Raw genomic sequence first — 19,222 nt, forward strand, 5'->3', positions numbered from 1 at the left:
AGCTTACAGTAATTAGACTAGCAGTAAAGAGATTATTTCTATTCTTGATCTTCAACTCTTAATTGGAAGCTTCAGACTGCTTCAAGTTATACAAATCCTCCAAGGACATTGAATTGTCCTTACTAACCAAAGCTTACTAAATTAACCAAGACATTAACTTGTCTTTGTTACCCTCTTATCTTAATTATCTAAAAACCCTATTCTACTAACCCAAGTAGCTAGTCCTTAAGCTACTAACCAAACCTTCTTACAGCCCATCTTCTAGGATTCCTTAAAAGTCCCTTGTAAACAGGCAAGTGAGGCTTTAGAGTACTCAAGCAAGATTAGTAGGTGGTCTTTGAATTAGTCCCCCACGAACACCAGGATAGCTTGGTTGAAAGGCTAACCCAGTGAACTCTGGAAAGAAAAGATTGGGAAAACCAAATCTAAGTATTCCATACTATACCCTTCTTGCTTTTAGTCTAGAACAGACCAAACTTCATTCTCTTTTATCAAGAAGTAGCCTTCTAGGATTCTTCTAGAATCTTCTTTATACCAAACCTCATTTTATTTTTACTTACTTTTCTTATCCTAACCTTTTCTTTACGACAACGTGATATAGACTGCCTAGGTTATCACATGAATGACCAAGGCCTACATGCCGACTCAGATAAGATGGCTAGGATCTGAGAATGGCGTACGCCAAGAGACTACTTTGAAATACAATGATTTCTTGGCCTAGTCCAATACCTGGCGCATTTCATGTCAGATGTCTCTGCTTATACGGGCCCCCTTTCCGCCATGGTTAAGAACAGATGCTTTTTCTTCTGGCGCCCCATCCACCAGAGGTGTTTCAACACCATCAAGTGGATGGCATGCAAGACTCCAATCTTCAAGCCAATTGACCTGCGTTGAGACAAAACCATATGGGTCATCTGCAATGTGTCGGTGAGTGGCGTAGGAGTCTACTATGGACAAGGCCCCGAATGGGATACTTGTCGTCCGGCTGGTTTTATGTCCAAGAAGTTTACGTCTGTGCAACACTCTTACAAGATCTATGAGTTAGAGCTACTAGTGATACTCGAGGCTCTGCTCAAGTGGGAGGACAAACTTCTCAGATGAAAATCACACATTATTATGGACCACAAAGCCCTGCAGTTCATTAAGCACCAACCAATGTCCCACATGTCTTATTGACAGCTACGTTGGATGGAGTATTTGTCCCGCTTCAAGTACCACATTTTGCATGAAGCAGGTGCACACAATATTGTGTCTGACTGCTTCTCAAGATACTACTCTAACAACAAGCCTGACGAGGTGCATCTGTATGATGATTATGTCAACGCAGATGTACGTCTAGATCAGAACGGAGAAGATCTCCCTCTCGACCAATTTGAGGAGTACAAGAACATGCGGATAGGCCCAGGTGCCTCCAACGAGCCCCTGCCTGAGCGCAAACTTATTTCAAATGAATAGCTTAACGCTATTTGATTGACGAAATGCAAGAAAACTAAGACCACTGCTCAGAAAGAGCTTGAGGATGAAGATCCCATCACTCCTGCTCCTTCCGATGCCATCGAGCCTCTGCAAAGCAGAGTCAAAGGCGACACCTCATTTCTTGATCAAGTGAAGGCCGGATATAAGGATGATTCTACATTCAGTAAAATTGTCCTAGAGCCCGAGAAGTTTGCCAACTTCGAGCTCAGGGATGGCCTTCTTTATACAAAGAACTGTCTCGGAGATTCAGTACTTTGCATCCTCTGTGTCAAGCTCGACAAACGCACTCTACTGCAGATGGTAATCGACCACGCTCACACCGTGCTTGGTCACTTTGGATTCAGAAAGACAGATCAGTATATTTGTCGGTGGTACTAGTGGCTTACACTAGCCAAAGACACCAACAGGTTCTGCACATCCTGCAGAACTTGTCAGACATTGAAACCTAGTAATCAGGCTCCTGCAGGACTTCTACACAGCCTACCTATCCCAACTAGGCCATGGGGCTCTATAGCCATGGACTTTGTTGGCCCATTCCTGAAGTTGGAAGACTTCAATTACCTATGGGTAATCATCTACCGGCTCACCTCTATGGTGCACTTGATACCGATCCAGACGACCATTAGAGCATCCGGATTGGCTTGGCTATTCATCAAGGAGATAATATATCTCCATGGGCTCCCTAACAACTTGGTGTCTGATAGAGACTTGTCGTGGGCGTAGCCCCGGCCTCCTATTTTATTTTCATTTTCTCCGATTCATTCCACGTTTATACGGCCCTCCAAACGTCGTCGGCGCATTGGCGCCAGTTTACAAGTCCTAGCCGCGCACTAATACCTTGAGAGCGCATCACCGACAGGCACGCATCAGCGCATCAGACACGCCTGTATCGCCGCCACCTTGTCTCCGCATCACGCCTTCTCGGGAACAGCCACAGTCTGATCGACAACAGACATCCTATCTCCGTCGGCCCGACAGCGTCATACGCCATGACACACCAGCCCCCGACTATCTCCGAGTCCGATCGGCAACGGACATCCTATCCCCGTCGGCCCGACAAGGTCATACGCTATGACACACCGGCCTTCACTTCTCCACCAAAGTCCCCTAGACACTAGCAACCGCCGTAGCACAGTCGCTTATATAACGCCTGGTCTGTGTGCTGCCTGACTAGTATATAAGGAGCCCCTTTGTTGCTACCTAGCCCCATCTCAACCTCTTGGTTAATTGGGCTAGGTAAGCCTTTGTTTGTATCGTAGTACAGTCACTAATATTACTTGGTTAATTGGGCTAGCTGAACAAGCTAACGCATAGTCGCCAGACCTCGTCGGCCCCGCCTTCTGATTAGATCCACGCAGTATCCCTTGTGGTGTGTTGACGCAAGTCCACATCAGGACTCAAATTTCACCTCCAAATTCTGGCGAGAAGTTCACTGAATTCTTGGTATCAAGCTTCTGATGTTCACGGCCTTCCACCCTCAGACCGATGGCGCAACCAAATGAGTAAATTGTTCGGTTACACAGATCCTTAGGGGAGTCATCCTACCTGACCAGTCTGATTGGGTTAAGTACATACCGATGGTCGAGTTCCCCGCTTTCATCTCAACTCTCTCCCTCTCCCCACGACAAGAACACCTGCGGGATACGCAAGTGTTCTTGACACCGTATATCAACTGCAAATAATCTCAACCAACCAAATGGCCGAAAAAGAAGACTTTCCCATGGGAGGCGAGCAGGAACATGACCAATCGCGCTATGGTCGAACCACTGGTTGCCCCGACACCGACAAGCAGTCGGTGAACAAGGCCTCGGTAGCTTCCGACTCCAGGAAGTGTCGCCGGGGTCAAGACCCTGACAGTGACCTCCACTGGGTCTGTGACCTGCAGACTGGTGTTATTCAACACCCTGTGGGATGCGCTCAATGTGACGACTTCATGCATCACCAGCAACTCGGCAGGGCAGACCCGAGCTTTTGCGAGGCTGCCGCGGCGCAGCTAAGCCACATGCACGGTGCTAACAATCCTCCTGTGCGACAGCAGGAGGATCATTTGGGGTAGGAAGACCGGCTGCGCTGGGTGTGCAATGAAGCCCAGGAAGCCCGCAGGAAAGTTGAGAAGGAGAACTCTCAACTCTCCTCTTCTCTGCAGAAGGCTCGCGAAACCAAAAACTGGTTTTGCAAGCAGCTAAGAACACTCGACTCCACCCTTTGAGAGGTCTGAGAAGAGAAGGCTGAATCTGACGACGTATTTCAGCGTATTAGTCAAGAAGCGGTTGACCTGGAGAATGTCCTCTGCCACCACAAGATTCCTCTGCCCACTTCTCAGGCACATCCACTGCCTGTGTCTTCTTCCCAAACGCCCGCAAACCAAGCACCTCTAGTTACACCACTTGGTGCACCAGAGCCACCTTTGGACCATGCGTGTTCCTACGTGCCACAGGCAATGGAGCTCAACTATGGCAATTCAGAGTCATCATTGTCTGCCAAGGGTGATGATGCTCAACAAGGCCCGGCGGCAGAAAAGTGGCCTGCTAGGAAGTTTGGTTCCTATCCGACAAAGACGGGAAGGCCCACGATCGAAGGGTCGGGATACAGCGCCGACGAGTTCAACAAATTCAATCCCAAACCCACTGAATCTGAGCTGGAGGATGCCACTCCTGCGCAGAAGAACCTATGGCAGGCTTGCAATCTCAAACAGAGGAAGCGCAACGAGCAGCGAGCTGCCGTCTCGACAAAGCCTCTCGCAATTACCCCTTGGGAGCAGAGCATGAATCATGCCAAATACGCCCTGAATGTCATCAAGAGGTACAAAGGAGAGTACTCCGCTATCCGTAATCCTCTCCATTGGAACAATCACAAGGGTCGCAACTGGATGAGGTGGGGCTATTATGCCAACCACCACATCAAGTACCTCGACAAGCAGCGAAAGCTGCACAAATATTGCGGGGTTCCTGCAGGGATATCCATTCCACCATGAAACGACCGGTCTGTGCCACCGTTTGTTCTGCCTGTCTGGCCGCACACGGATTGCCCAGATTCTGACGCGCACTCTGTTCTTGCACCACTGGCTCCCACTACTGCCTCGGTCTCTGCTGATGTGCCACTGGCCCCAGCTCATGCACGTAGAACCTTGTTCTAACATGCCCCTGCGTCTATTCACTCTGAACTCAACCCACCCAGGCCCCCACGGCCGCTTAATCTGGGTTTCAGGGCGGGCATTGATTCTTGGAGGGAGAGGAGTGAAGGAACGTCGAACATGCCTAGCACACTATGGCCCATACCCACACCATGCTCAGACCATGAGCCAGGGCTCGACTTCCTCCGCAATGACCTCACAAGCACAGAGGAAATCACATCTTTCAATCAACTCCGCTTTCTGCATAATGCGGCTGAAGTTGATCACCTCTGCGCAGAAGCCAATTGACAGCCACAACTCCTAGCCTGCGACTTCTGGAGAGCTTGGTTGCACATGTGCAATAAAGGCCACGCACTCAAGCAACATACTCTCAGTATCGATTGGCACAAGACATCATGGTACAAAGAGGCAAAGTGCAAAAAGCATGAGGCCCTGCTAAGGCGGAAGCGTGAGCAAAACCAAGCTCAGGCTGTAGCTGCCGAAGGGTCAGGCAAGAATACTCTGACAGGCACCACCGATGCCATTGTCGACAAGGACATGAAGATGAATGATTCCGAAAATATTCAGAACCATCCTCAGGAGCCCAACCTGAGCGACCATGTCTCAGAAGAAGACGTGCCTATGACTGGAGAAAACGCGCCCCAAGAGTCAATGTGTCTCTTGACCACTGGCTTATACGCTCTCTTCACGGACCCCCCGTATTCAGTATTTACAATGTCGAACAGTGGAGACTGTTCCTTCGCAAGCACCTGGAATACCACCTTCCAGGGGTACTCCATGGCAAAGAAAGTGAGCCATCGCACATACACCTTTGTAGGCTGTTGCAGGTGGCCGAACTGAGTCCTATGAGTGACTCCGCTGAGTTAGCCATGCAATGGCTTGACTTGGTCACCCCCGCCCAGCGCAGCACTCATGTCGTGTCAAGAATCAGAGCTATCTCAGAGACTACTGCATTTCCAGTAGGCTCTGAGATGACACCGTCCACCGTAGAGGAATTCTTTGGTACCCTAACCACTGCATTCCCTTCTGACCAAGTGCAAAGTGCAGGCTGTGGATGACATCCATGCCTGGGCAACGGAGATAGACCTAGAGACTTTATTGTCTCTGGGTTCTTCCATATCCTCCTTGTTGATTGCTGGCCAAGTATCAGACGGTAATCTAGAGCTCATTGACTATGAGGACAATGCTGCAGATCCATTGAGCGTCCCTTGACCTCACTTGATAATGCCTGAAGACAAAGCCACAGAGTCACTGAGCATTCCTCATCTTCACTCGAGCGTGCTCTAGTCTTGTTTTTGTCTTTGTCAGCCTGGCAACTTCAACTTGCGGGGGCAGGTGTAAGGCACACGACTATTTACTGTAGACACCTTCCTTTTTTGTAACTTGGTGCTCTCGTTGATTGGAAACACATCCTCCTTGTGCTCGCTCATGTATTTGTTATTAGGTAGCATCTTGGCCTGATATAAGGTTGGGATGCCTCTCAGTTTCAGGCTCAGACTTTACTTTTACCCCACTGTTGTAGCTACTCTTTGCGTATACAATGCGATCTGGCTCTTGCAGGGTGATTTCTAAGTCTACATCCTTATAGGTCTTACAACTGGCGTTCTTGATGAAGCATATAGCAGTAGCAGCATATATGAACACTCTGTTAGAGAGCTTGACTAGTCGCACCACCCATTCTGCTGTAGGCCAAGACCTGTCCAAGCTGTATCTTTCCCGGATGTCGGCCATCTTCTTCTGCAGGAAGATCTCAATGTCACGCTCGGTAGTGTCTGGCAGCACCTCATGGAGAATGATGTGCTGTGTCGCATTGAGTAGGCCGGTTGAATGAAAGCCATAAGTAATGTTCAGGACAGGGCAGCTGGTCAAAAAAATCTTCAAGGGAGCCAGGCCAGAGACATAGTCTGACAGCACCCAAACAATGAGAGATGTCATCTTAGCATCCTTACACTTGTCTAGTGCATCAATGATGACTGCACAATCTGGGAATGTTGGCAGCTCTTGGAGTGGGTCAATGATCAAACGCTTGAGCTAGTGGGAGACAAGAGATGTCTGGATGTCGGGGTCCTGCCTCATGACCTCTGCAATCTTCTCCTGGAATCTGCAGTCACGCAGACCAAGCTGGTAGGCAATTGTAGGGAATATCATTTGAATATCACTGCATTCTTGGTTGTCCCTAGAACAGAAGAAGCTTGCGCCAAGGTACCCGAGCTCTGAGCACCATGCCGCCACGGTCTGTGCGATGGTCAACTTGCCCGATCTGGCCTGGCTGGTAAGCAAGAACAGTTGTGCGTCTACCCTTGGTGGCTGCAGAATGTCCTCGGGTATCTGTCCTCCAGCCTGGTTCAGGAGGAACCAGTAGTAGATGGTGTTCAGAGTCTCCGATCGTGTTTGTCCCTCGCAGGTAGCGCGTTGGCTAGGGTGGTCAAAATGGGCAGCAGCGGCGTAACGCAGAATAGGGCCTACAATTGATTGGACACTGGAGTCAGATCGTGCGATTGAACGTGAAGTGACAATGCCTACCAATGAATGCTGAACTCTTATCGGGCCGCATGTCGACCTTGTTGAGGCAACTTAATATCTCCTGCAATTGTTAATTGGGTCGTGCGTATGTGCAGGAACTTTATACAACTACTGGATGCCTTTCCACAGCTGTCTACAGAGCTTTGTAGACCAGGTTCCAGAATAAATCGGACACTGCAGCTCAGCAGATCTTACTTACCGTAGTTTTGGTCTGAACAGCTGCGTTTACAGACTCGAAATCTGGAAGGGGGGTCAGACTCCCCTTACAGACTAGCTTCTACATTTACAGACATGGTTTCAAACTCTGCATGCACTGTTGCGCCTGTTCCTCTGCTTACGCCGCTCTCCATCTTGCTAGATATTTACAGTGACCTTGTAAAATGGGGCCTATGATGTCGTCTGTCACATTTGGGTGAAATTGAGATCAATGTAGGTATGTGGTGAGCCCCTCGACACCCAATGCATGTATACAGCATGATTGGCTGGTGACCAAAAGTGATGCCGCCACAACAACGGTCTCTCAGAACACTTCATCAGCGGCGGACTCGTTCTCGCCTTCCAACTACTGTCAGAGGAATGTTATGTCAGGTTCTATAAGCGATAGTCAGAGCGAACGCATCCACTCAAGTGTGTCGACCCCAGTCGGACTTTCAAACTCCATTTACAAAACAAAATATTACATTTCTTCGCTCTCGGTTGCTGTGGTTTTATAGACTGGTACCATTAGATTCTAAACTGCATTTTGCACTCCGCACTACACTCTAAAATCTGAAAAAACCCTGTGGAAAGGCATCCACTCACGTTAACACCAACCTCGACATTCATTATCCCCCCAATCTGTGCACGATAATAGTGAATATTACAGCATCTCTACTTTCGTAAGTCAGACTCACCAGGAACACCTCGAAGGCCCGAGAGATCTTTGTGATGTGTTCGTCTATGATCCCAGCATGCATATCCGACCTGAACAATCACCTGAGTTTGGAGCAGGAGGCCAACTTGCGGATCTCCTTTGTTGTCTCATTCAGCTGCCTGCGCGAAAGTGAGTATGCCGGATGAATCGATCAAACTGAACAATGATCTCACCTCTCGAGGATGTCAATACACCGGCGCAAATCTTCTGGGCACGCCTTCTCATTCTTGAAGATAGGATTTTGAAGAGTGGTGAACAGTTGACTGGCATATTGTTCTAGGAGCTCGGACCAACAATCCAACTGGACTGGGCTACGACAACGCTGAGAAGACAGACAAGAGGAATGTAGGTGAGGAAAGACCAGCTCAAGTCTGGCTTGTCATTGAGCAGAACGAGCCCCTTATATACATGCTAGACTCACTACCTAGAATATACTACGAATATAGGGAGACATGTAGAAAGTGAAAGAATACTATGGAATCTGGGAGAACCATCTGCAGTATTCATGACATTATTCCCCTCTCTAGAATCATGTCCTCACAATTATTTACCAGTAGAACTGAAGCCTACTTTTCCACGCTTAGTTTCTGACAGATTTGACACCTCCTCAATATTGCATGACGCAATGCATTCCAGAACCACTTGAGCGATTTGATTGCCGGCGTGTACTTGAAATGGTTGATTGGTGGTGTTGATCATCACCATGTGTAATTCTCTGGTGTAGTCACGATCTACAACTCCAGTGCCAATGTTGATTCCTTTAACTGCTAATCCACTTCACGGTGCAATTCGTGTGTAGGTTCCATGAGGGGCACGCATTGCAATGCCGGTGCCAACAATCTTGTGACTTTGTGCCGGTATCTTAACGCTCTTGGCCAAGTAAAGATCGAGGCCAGCAGCTTCTTCTGATCCGTACTTTGAATTTGCCCCATCCGTTGTACCAAAAGAGGGGTGTTGCGTGTGAGCATGTGAACAGGTCATGTGAGGAGAGGAGGAATACAAATTGTCATAGGCGCGGGTTTGTCCAGACGTCTCGCATGGAAATCTTGGAGAAGTTCTTGACAGTTGGTCAAGTCCACAATTCCCAGGAGTGGCAATCACCATGAAGGCTATGCTTCCAAAGAACTTGATACTCGAGATTTCCGTTTCAACCACGACAGGAATCAAAAATTTCTTCTACTTCCCATTCTTCCTTGCCATTTACGAGATCTGGAATCTCAAGTTTGTGTCGCTGTGAGGGATACGCGGATTCTTTGAAGGGACTAAGCAGGCTTTCATTGAAAACAGGGTGTTGTTTCCATTGACGCGGAAGTTCTAATTTGTAGGCAGAAGCACCAATTTTGCGTTTGACCTTGAACAGTCTGTAATGCTTGTCGTCAAGCTTCTTCATAGGCCTATCGGTTTGAATGTTAACTCCTTCTAGCCAAACTTTGTCTCCGGCCTTGTATTCCAGTCCGCTCGTCCGTTTTCTATCATAGAAGTGCTTCATAGATTCTTGCGCTAGTTCAATAGCCGCACTGGTGTCCTCACGTATTTGATCTATTTGATCAACAAATTATTGGACACTTTCGCTCAGCCCTTCTTGTACTGGCTGAGTTCCTTCATGAGGGTGATACTCTTTATTAACAAAGAAGGGAGTGTATCCGGTGGAGGAGTGGACCTTGTTATTGTACGAAAAGGCTGCAAGCAGCAGCCATTTGGCCCAATCTGATTGTCTATAGTTGATGAATAGTTGGAGATATTGTTCCATCTCATGGTTGACACGTTCTGTTTGTCCATCTGTCTGGGGGTGATACGCAGTCGAGGGATTGGCTTTGATCCCGAGCGATCAGTATAGCTCGGAAATGAACTGGTTTTTGAATTCAGTGCCTCTGTCACTGATGATCTTTCAGAGTAATCCATGGTGTGCAACCACATGATTATGAAGCGCTTTCGCCCATTCCTCGGCATTAAGTTCAATGGTACTTGATATTGTGATTATCTGCTTGGAGTACATGCAGATGACCACTAGAATAGCATTATATCCAAAGGACTCCGGTAATATACCTATTTTATCTACAGAGATTACCTCTCAGGGTCGCGTGGGGATTTCATTAGGAAATAGAAGTCCTGTGGGTCGTGTCATGTGAACCTTGGTCTTCTGACATTTCTCGCACCTGGCTACATATTTCCAGATGTCTTCACAAATTCTAGGCCACCAGTAGTCACGTGTGACTATTTCGTGTGTTTTGTATTGACCAGAATGTCTGGCCAACGGAGTATCATGGTGATGAGCAATAATCCACTCTCAGAGTTTTCTGTTTACTGGTACGTAATATGATTCTTCTACGTCACGAGTCCAGTACTATCTTCATTCCAGTCCTTATCTTTATTCTGTAGAGCCACAGTAACTAGCAAATCTTGGTTCTTTTTATATTTTTTAATTTCTGCAACCCAGTCCTGGTCGACTCCTTCTAGACTAAATACTGTACTACAGATCAGAGCATGGAAATGTTCTGGTTTTAATAATATAATGTCTGAATTGTCCTCTTTCCCTGCATTGTGTCTCTTTTGCCAAGACAACCTGTCAGCTTTGCCATTAGATTTTCTGGGTTTATGATGTAGTGAGTAATGATACTCAGCCAACTTGGTTACCCATCGAACCTGGTGCCGATTAAGCTTCTGTGGCTTCCAGAAGTATTCTAAGTTCTTGTGATCTGCCCATATTTCAAACAGATGCCAGGCGCCCATGAGGTACTGGCGCCACTCGTTAAGACTAGTCATTATTGTGAGAAGTTCCTTGTCGTAAATCTTGTAATTTCTTTTGGTAGCTGTCATAGCCTTTGATAGATAAGCGACAGGTTTCCATTTGCCGTCTTGCTTCTGGGCTAACTCTGATCTGATGGCAAAGTCTGAAGCATCACATTCTACTCGATATAGATCGTCATCATTGGGTATGGCCAATACTGGTGCCAAACAAAGGGCGTCTTTCAGGCTTGTGAACGCGACTTCTTGTTCAATGGTCCATTCGAAGGTGGCATTGCCTGTTAATGAACTGAGCGGCTTAGCTATCTTGCCATAATCTTTGATGAACCTTCGATAGAAGTTGGTGAAGCTGAGGTTTACACTTGGGCCGAGGCCAATTGACAACTTCTTCTACTTTGACGGGATCCATGCAAATGACCCCTTTTCCTACTATCATCCCGAGGTATTCTACTTCCGTCTTCTCGAACTTGCACTTTTCTGATTTCAGATAAAGTTTGTGTTCCCTCAAGATCTGTAAGACTTGCCACTTGATCCGGCAGTGTTCTTTTAAATCTTGGGTGAAGATCATGATGTCGTCTAAACAGACTACCACATGTCTTTGACTGATGAGATCTCAGAATATATCGTTCATCATAGTCTAAAACGTAGCCGGGGAATTGGTGAGGCCAAAGAACATGACTAGTGGTTCAAACAGTCCTTGATTGGTAAGGAATGTGGCTTTTGCTTCATCGCCTTCTTTGATGTGGATATTGTTGTATCTCCATCGAACATCTAACTTTGTAAAGTACTGCACCCACTTCAGCTTATCTACTAGTTCTTGTATTAGAGGAAGCAGATAGTGGTTCTTGATTGTCAGCTCATTTAGCTTTTGATAATCTTGTACTGGTCGAAGACGTCCATCTTTCTTTTTGACAAAGAAGAAGGGAAAAGCCCAGAGGAACTTGGAAGGTCGGATTCTTCCAGTTCTAAGGTTTTCTTTGATGAACTCATCAAGTTCTTTCTGTTCATTAACAGATATTGGATAAACCTTGCAGCTGACTGGTTGTGCACCCGGTGTCAGCTCGATTGCATGATCCCATGGTCGCCTTTGCGGTAGGGAGTTGAAATCTTCTTTACTGAACACATCAAAGTAGTCGTGATAATGGCTTGGAACCATATTTTCAAAGGTTTTAGCCTTGTGTTTCAGACTTTCTTTTATTGCTAGATCTGTGGCCATAGTGCGAATACATGCCACTTCTGTAGTGAAATAGGTTTCGTGATCTAAAATGAAGATTCTATCTCCCTCTTCAAGGCAAGCCTCTGGATCACTGGGTACTTCGTGATCTTGTTCAATATCAATCAATCAGGCGGCGTATTTACAGGTCACCGGACAACGATCAAAATGAATAGTTTGCTTCTGCCAGTCGATTGATGGGTTGTGGATCTGGGGTCATTCATATCCTAGGAAGATGGGGGTCTTTCCCAGATTGGTAACAGCAAAGGGAAGCCGCTCAATGTGATCCTGAATTTCTACCCGTAGTTTAACAAAGTCTGTGATGGCGCCGCCGGCATTATGCGTGCCATCAGCATTGTGGACAGGGATCAGGAATGGTAGCTTCTTTGTAGCGATGTTGTTATCGCGGACAAACTGTGCATCAATAGATGAACCTGTGCACCCTGTGTCTAGCAGCACTTTGACTGATAAACACTGTTGTGTATCTAGGGTAGTGACAATCATGGGAACGTCCATCTGTGTCCCTTTCCTTTCTCGGATGAAGCGAGGCTGCTTTCGTGACTCATTCAGGAAGTCGATTGCTTCCTCTTCCTTCATTTGCCTGATTTGTTCCATACAGGCTTCTGAGGCATCAACACTCTTCTTTGGATGTACTCATTCAGTCAGCAATCTAAGCGCCAATGCTTCTTGGCTAACTATCCATTGGCGGATCCATACCGCTATCCACAGGGTGTGGCACTGCCACTGCATAGTTTCAGTCTGTGTTTCTGATTTAGGAGATATATTTTTGTTCGGGGAAATTAAGCAAGAGGGTTGTGCCTCTCCATGCTGCTTTGCGGACGCCCCTTTTTATGATATATACATGGGTACTCTGAACCAGGAACACAGATAATTCATAAAGTTAATCTCGGTCAACTCGGCTACACCTCTGGCTGACCGCTTGCAAAACTCTTCAATGCCGCATGAATCTCTTTGCAAATTGCTGTCTTCCAATTGAATGGTTCTGCCGTCACGGCAGGCACTTCGGTGAGTGGTGCGAGCAGTACAAAACTGTTGACAATCAGAGTCGTTGATGCTTCCACTACCTGTATCTGTTGGGCTTGCTGCCTGTTAGGGCAGTTTCATGATAAGTGACCCTTTTGGCCACATCAGAAGCAAAGACCCAGGCGTCGCACCTGATCTAACTCCATCGGCTGACCTCTACTGCCAAATGTCACATCGGTTCCGTCCTGGCGCATCTGGACCATGGGGGTCGTTGTCATTGGTGCAGCTACGCTAGCCTGCGCTCGTGGTGGATTCTGCGACTGTGATTGTCGTGGCTGGAATTGTCCCTGTCACTGGGGTTGAGGGTTACGTCTACGATACTGCTGCTAGTTTAGGTTGATGTGAGTGACCCGTTGCTTGTAGAGCTTGTAGGTGGTCGGGAGTGCTTCTGATGAATTGTATAGGAGTCGAATGATGTCGGCCCAAAGCGCCATTTCCAGGAGTGACTTTAGTTCCTGGAAGTGCTTCTCGAAGTCGTGAATGTTCACCTGGAAGGCGCACAATTCAAACTTGGAGAAGAATTCTTGTGCTGTCAGCGTCCCCATCTGCATTGCCTGCAACCAATCATATGCCTCCACTGCTTCATTGATTAGGAAGTGTTTATCCAGATCTTCCCACAGTGCTGTTGTGGTCCGGATCACCATATCTTCATTGGTGTCGTACTTTTTCATGTACGTGGTGACATATTTGCCAGCGTGTCCTCCTTTCATGTAAGACAGAATCATGAGAACCCTGTCAAACTGCTCTAGTAGCCGCTTCCTTTGTGTTATCACATAGAGCTTCATTTGAGTTTTCCAAGCAATATACTTGGATTTCATGCCGTTAAAGGCATCTGGCTTCATTGCGCTTCCATTGTCGGCATTGTCTTGGTTCTCAGCCATCGCACTGGGATCTGATGGAGAGGATGGGGGGAGAGGAGAGTATTGGGCTGGCGGAGCTAGTGGTTCTTCTTCAGAATCTTCCAAAGCATCTTCTACAGGTTGTTCTAGTGGACCTTTGGCTGGTACTTCTGTTTCTCCTAGGGCAATTGAGCGGAGCTGGGCAGTAACCGAATCAAGGGTATCACATCTTTCTCTGGGTTCTGAGCCAGACGCTACTGATTCGGTGGCAAAAAGGGACTCTGCCGGTTCTTCAAGGCCAACTCCTGCTACTTCTCCAGATAGACCTTCGTCACACCACGGGCAACAAGCATGATTGTTTGGGGAATGTGGGCACAGCTGCTGCGCACAGTATTGTAGGATTTCATTACGCTTAGTGACGTGCTTCCTATTTTGTACGTGGTGGATATATTCTCTGCAGTCACAAGAGAGTCTGATGGTCATATGCTATCGAATCTGTGAAGCTTGTTGCAGCAACTCTGGGACTAATTGTGTTGGAACAACCAGATCAGAGGTAGAAGTTGTCAGAGAGGGAAACAGGTGGGGCGAAAACTCAAGAAAGGTACCGAAACACTATTTTTAATACAGTTCTAGGAATACTATAGCAGCCCAAAGAGCAATTATGTCTCTTCAGTCTGACGCCCGGAAAGGGATCGTCAATCTAACTGCTATCGCTTTTCCAACACCTGGCTGCAACCGGTTGCCACGTCGTACTCAGGAATATCTGCTTGCACTGCGCAAAGTGTGTAACACTGCCTATGGTAGGGCAGAGTACGATTCTAATTGGATGGTGCTCTGTCCAGCTGCCTAAAAGCTGGTGATTACAGAGGTGACTTCGGGGGTATGAGATGGTAAAATGTGCAAGTGCACCGAGAAGGGTTCCAGGAGTCTTGATGCGGTAGAGTCAGTAGGGTTAGGTTTTAGGGTGAGAGTTGAACGTGTATCGGTTGGATCGTCGTGTGGAGATGGGTGATGGTTGGTGTGGGAGTGACGAGGATAGTCGCAGGGCAGTTAGAGGAGACTCGAGCTAATGTCAGCAACTAACAATCCAACTGGACTGAGCTATGATAATGCTGAGGAGACAGACGAGAGGAAAGTGAGTGAGGAAAGACCAGCTCGAGTCTGGCTTGTAATTGAGCAGAATGAGCTCCTTATATACATGTCAGACCCAATATCTAGAGTATACTACGAATATACGGAGATGTATAGAAAGTGAAAGAATAACATGGAATCCGGGAGAACCATCCGGAGTATTCATGACAGCACGGCAGGCGAGCCGGCGTTACGACCCGATGGTGATGGCGCGTCTGATGGCATTGATCGGACAACGTGCCCGATGCCACGTCGCGCCGCCCACGATCTCTCAAGACATCCACGGCGACAACCCTCGCCCAAATCGCCTTACAAGCAGCAAGGACATGCCGCCCTCGCCGTCCTATGCGTCTCGTCGGCACGATCAATGCTGAAGAAAGCCACGCCGTGGTGTTCCAGTCGGGCAAGGACTTCCCTGGAATGCCGTAGCGGCTATCTGCAATGACCACCGTTGAGGCTGCCATAGACGTGTGCTCGCGGCAGCCCGCTGTCCTTATCGTGTACACGCCGTCGGACCGCCGGCTCTGAGAAGGACAAGAACGTGCCAAATGATAGTCAGGGAGCGACCCCCGCCCTGATGCCGGCGACTAGTCCTGCGAGTACGCCGAACGACGGTAAGTCTATCTTTCCACTGGTCATATCGAGTACGACTGAAGTTACTGACTGCCTTCGCAGATAAGACCACGGTCTCATGCACCTCGACACGGCTGTTGAATGCCTCACGAGCTCGATCTTTCCTGACGGCTGAGCGCGTGTGGACGACGGTTGCAATCTCGTCGCCGTCTTCACCACCGACATCATTCTCGCGATGCTGCCGTGTCGACTGACGCGAGTAGTGCCTTCCTCACACAAGACCGCTCGGACATCCAATAAATCGCCGCTCAAGGCCTACGCCCGGCATCTGCGACGAACGGAAACGAGCCGTCAGCGTCGCAAGCGTTGGGACGAGCAAGGGCGAGGACAGGGCGGGAGACGGACAAACGCATAATTCAAAGGCTGGGCACGAAGCGAGATCTGCAGGGAGAAGGACAAGCCCGTCGATGCACGCGGAAGGCAAGGCACCGGATCGCGTCCTCCCGCTCGTCCCCGACGAAGGCCAGCCCTACCCCCGAATGCGTGCCGCTACTACTTTGGCACTGCTACCCTCAGGTTCGCTCCGTCTGCCAGCGATGATGGTCGCCCTTGCGCTGCACCAACCCGTGGCCGCGTCGCAGGGCGAGTCGAGCTTCAAGCTAGAGGTCAGGCCGAGGAGCTTATCGAGGACCTCCGATGGCTGGTGGGCGGACGAGCCGAACAACAAGATAAATTTCTTCATGACGGTTGACATCATCGACGTCTTGTCCCTATCGCTCATCCCCAAATCGCACCTGCGTTTGCACCCGACACTCGCCGCAAAACAACTTCTAGCCGCCGTTTTCGCGCGTTGCCTGTGCCTTCACGCGATGACCTGGCCTGCAGAGCACTGTTTCAATCGGAGCGAACGTCTGGACGACGGGTTCAAGGCACTGCGAGTGGCGCCTTCGGTGCTGCGCTCGCCCCTCGACTTCGAAGCACTCGCCGCCGCTGTTGCTTCCCCCACGCCATTGGACGCTCGCTGACACTGCATCACCGATCTTCTGACGAATCGGTGGAAGGGCTCGGCTCGGCGTCTTTGTCGCAGAGCACGCCGGCGAACGCCTCCTTTATGAGCATCGGGCTTAAAGTTGGGAGGACGGGCGGTCGAGCTCGCCATTTGATTGAGGACGATTATTTGCAGCTTCTACCCTTCTGTGTTTTCCGGCCTGCTGATTTGATTGTCCCCTTCTTGGGGTTGTTCATGCATTTCTACGTAATGCGATACGCAAGCTTAGCCATAGCAAAATGATTATATGCCCCATCACCCCTCAGCAAGTGCGAGGCAAGCAAGGAGTCATGTCCAAGATGACAACCCGACCAGCCTCTGTACCAAAGGCTACAACATTACGATGCACTGCTACGGATCCTCGAAGATCTATCCGGTGCCTGCGCACAAGTCGGAAGGCGGCCGGAACCCAGCACAGCCTCCGCCTCTCGGTAGCAGACACATGCCACAGCCAGTGATCGGCTAAGCAGAATGCGTGGTCCGGACTGTCGTCCTGCGAGGCCGAGCGGGGCCGGTGGTGGGGCGAGATGACACCCATGGTGGCGTCCGTGATGAAGGATGTCTCAGTAGACGAGAACACGATGTTCTCCGCGTAGTCCCCACCGTCATAGCAATCCAGGAAGGTCGCTTCCAGTGTGGTGTCAACGGCCGCCGGACTGACTCGACTCCCTGCATGGATGCCCCAAAGAGTAACGGTAGGCTTCACTATACCGTCACCGGAGGCAACCAGGAGGCGGCTGCCGTCCTTGGAAAATGCGAGTGCTGTGGGCACGCCGTACGCACGCTCATACCGCACCAAGCGGACCGCTTGTGGCGTCGTCAGGCTGACTAGCCCAAGTGTATGGTCATCTGGTTTGTCGCTCCAGCAGCCAAATGCCACCAGGCCGGCGTCAGGAGAGACAGCAACCGAGAATATATTGAGGCTTCGGTCTTGGTAGACGACGCGCGATTCCGCGCTGCGCGTCCTCGACTGACCGACCTCCCAGACACGGATGCTGTGATCGCTGTATGAGCACGAGACCACTCGTCTCTCGTCCGGGAAAAATTTCGCCATCTCTACACAGCCTTCGTGCCCGTTGAACGTCTGTTCGCAACGACCGCTCTCCACATCCCACAGACGAAGAGTGCCAGCCTCGGATACGTCGGCCTTGCGCTCTGACGAGAGCAGCGTCTTTCCATCGGGAGAGAACGATAGGTATGAGACAATGCCTTTATGACCTTCAAGTACTTGCAACTGAGCGCCGCTCGCAGTATCCCATAGGCGAATCGTAGTGTCTCGTGACCCGGTGGCAACGATGTGTCCGTCAGGTGAGAACGTCGCGGAGCGCACATTCGACGAATGTTGAGGCTCGGCACCAGCACTCCTGTGCATGCCCGACCCCCGGCCCCGGGTCAATCTCTCCTTCAGCTTCTTCCTCGCGGACTCGCCCTCCCTCCCGGCCGACAACAGAGACAGGTCCCAGATCCGGATGTTATGGTCCCTGCCACAGCTGACTATCTGCTGGCCGTCGGGGGAGTATCTGAGGCTGAACACCTCGTCGGAGTGCCCTTTCAAAGTGCGGAGGGTGGAACCGCTCGCCACATCCCACAGGATGATGGTATTGTCTGCTGAGCCTGATGCAAGTGTGGCGCCATCAGGAGAAAAGTCGAGAGACCACACCCTTGATGTGTGGCCTTGGAGTGTGCGGAAGCAGCGGCCGTCAGCAGTGGTATGTAAAAGAATGTCCTTGGCTGGGAATCCTTGTCCCGAAGCAAAGATGGCTTCGTCGGGCGAGATGGCGACGGAAAGTATGGAGGTATGTTCAGGATGGGTGAATTGTGCAACACACGTCCAAGCGCCTGATCTCCAGACCTTGCATGCACCGTCCTGGCTGCACGAAACCAGCAGTGATCCAGATCGGGAGAACCTGACACTTTTGACATCAGATGTGTGTGCGGGAGACAGGGTCCTGGATGAGCCGATGTCGTTGTTGAGGTCCCAAATTCGTATCGAGTGGTCATTGGAGCTGGAGGCGAGAACCGTGGCATCTCTGTCTAGAGAGAAGTCTACAGCCGTGACATGATCAGTGTGACCTGTCAGAGTGTGGAGGTGTTGGCCGATAGCGGCATCCCAAATAATGATGGTCTTGTCGTTAGAGCCCGAAGCAATGTATTTACCATCGGATGAGAATGCCACACATCGGATTGCATCCTTATGTCCTTCTAAGGTGTGCAGATGGGAGCCTGTGACAGCATCCCACAGCTTGACTGTCTTGCCTCCAGATGCCGAGACAATGCGCTGGCCATTAGGTGAGAAACACACGGCCATTACGGAATTTGAATGGCCTTCGATAGTGAGGGTGCATGGGTCCCAATGCTGCTGGAGTCCACTGAGTACCCTTGGCTGTCCAATCCCTTGCCCGGCCCCAGAGTAATGCTCTCGGAGCTTGCAGGATGTGGGACAGAAAGGGACAAGGCCAGAATACGCTTGTAGACAAGAAGTGCTGAGGCCTGGAAATGACTGCTGTATGGCTTGTTGGCAATTATATAGCAATGTGATGACGTTGGAGTGTGGAAGAGGTAAGTCCTGGTGTAGGAATGTGAT

The 19,222-nt window shown here is 49.5% G+C and overlaps 4 protein-coding genes across 4 annotated transcripts; 2 read left to right on the forward strand and 2 right to left on the reverse strand.

Moving 5' to 3' along the window:
• Positions 1-3,172: 3,172 nt before the first annotated feature.
• Positions 3,173-4,450, forward strand: PHACADRAFT_198821 (uncharacterized protein; the record flags this gene model as incomplete). Its single annotated transcript, XM_007399043.1, has 2 exons — positions 3,173-3,502; positions 3,728-4,450. 2 exons carry the CDS (start codon positions 3,173-3,175, stop codon positions 4,448-4,450), a joined length of 1,053 nt encoding a protein of 350 aa, XP_007399105.1.
• A 2,190-nt stretch (positions 4,451-6,640) lies between these two features.
• PHACADRAFT_100453 (uncharacterized protein) lies at positions 6,641-6,868 on the reverse strand (the record flags this gene model as incomplete). Its single annotated transcript, XM_007399044.1, has 1 exon — positions 6,641-6,868. A coding segment is annotated over one exon (228 nt), but the record flags the coding sequence as incomplete, so codon positions are not given.
• Positions 6,869-15,310: 8,442 nt separating this feature from the next.
• On the forward strand, positions 15,311-16,883 carry PHACADRAFT_261392 (uncharacterized protein). The gene is made up of 2 exons (XM_007399045.1): positions 15,311-15,631; positions 15,693-16,883. The coding sequence occupies exon 2, from the start codon at positions 16,058-16,060 to the stop codon at positions 16,613-16,615; it is 558 nt and encodes a 185-aa protein (XP_007399107.1). The 5' UTR covers positions 15,311-15,631; positions 15,693-16,057; the 3' UTR covers positions 16,616-16,883.
• A 734-nt stretch (positions 16,884-17,617) lies between these two features.
• PHACADRAFT_48318 (uncharacterized protein) lies at positions 17,618-18,970 on the reverse strand (the record flags this gene model as incomplete). The annotated part of the gene is made up of 3 exons (XM_007398491.1): positions 17,618-18,002; positions 18,093-18,369; positions 18,502-18,970. Coding segments are annotated over 3 exons (1,131 nt in total), but the record flags the coding sequence as incomplete, so codon positions are not given.
• Positions 18,971-19,222: the final 252 nt, after the last annotated feature.

The sequence above is a fragment of the Phanerochaete carnosa genome, assembly GCF_000300595.1.
Source record: "Phanerochaete carnosa HHB-10118-sp unplaced genomic scaffold PHACAscaffold_8, whole genome shotgun sequence".
Taxonomy (NCBI): domain Eukaryota; kingdom Fungi; phylum Basidiomycota; class Agaricomycetes; order Polyporales; family Phanerochaetaceae; genus Phanerochaete; species Phanerochaete carnosa.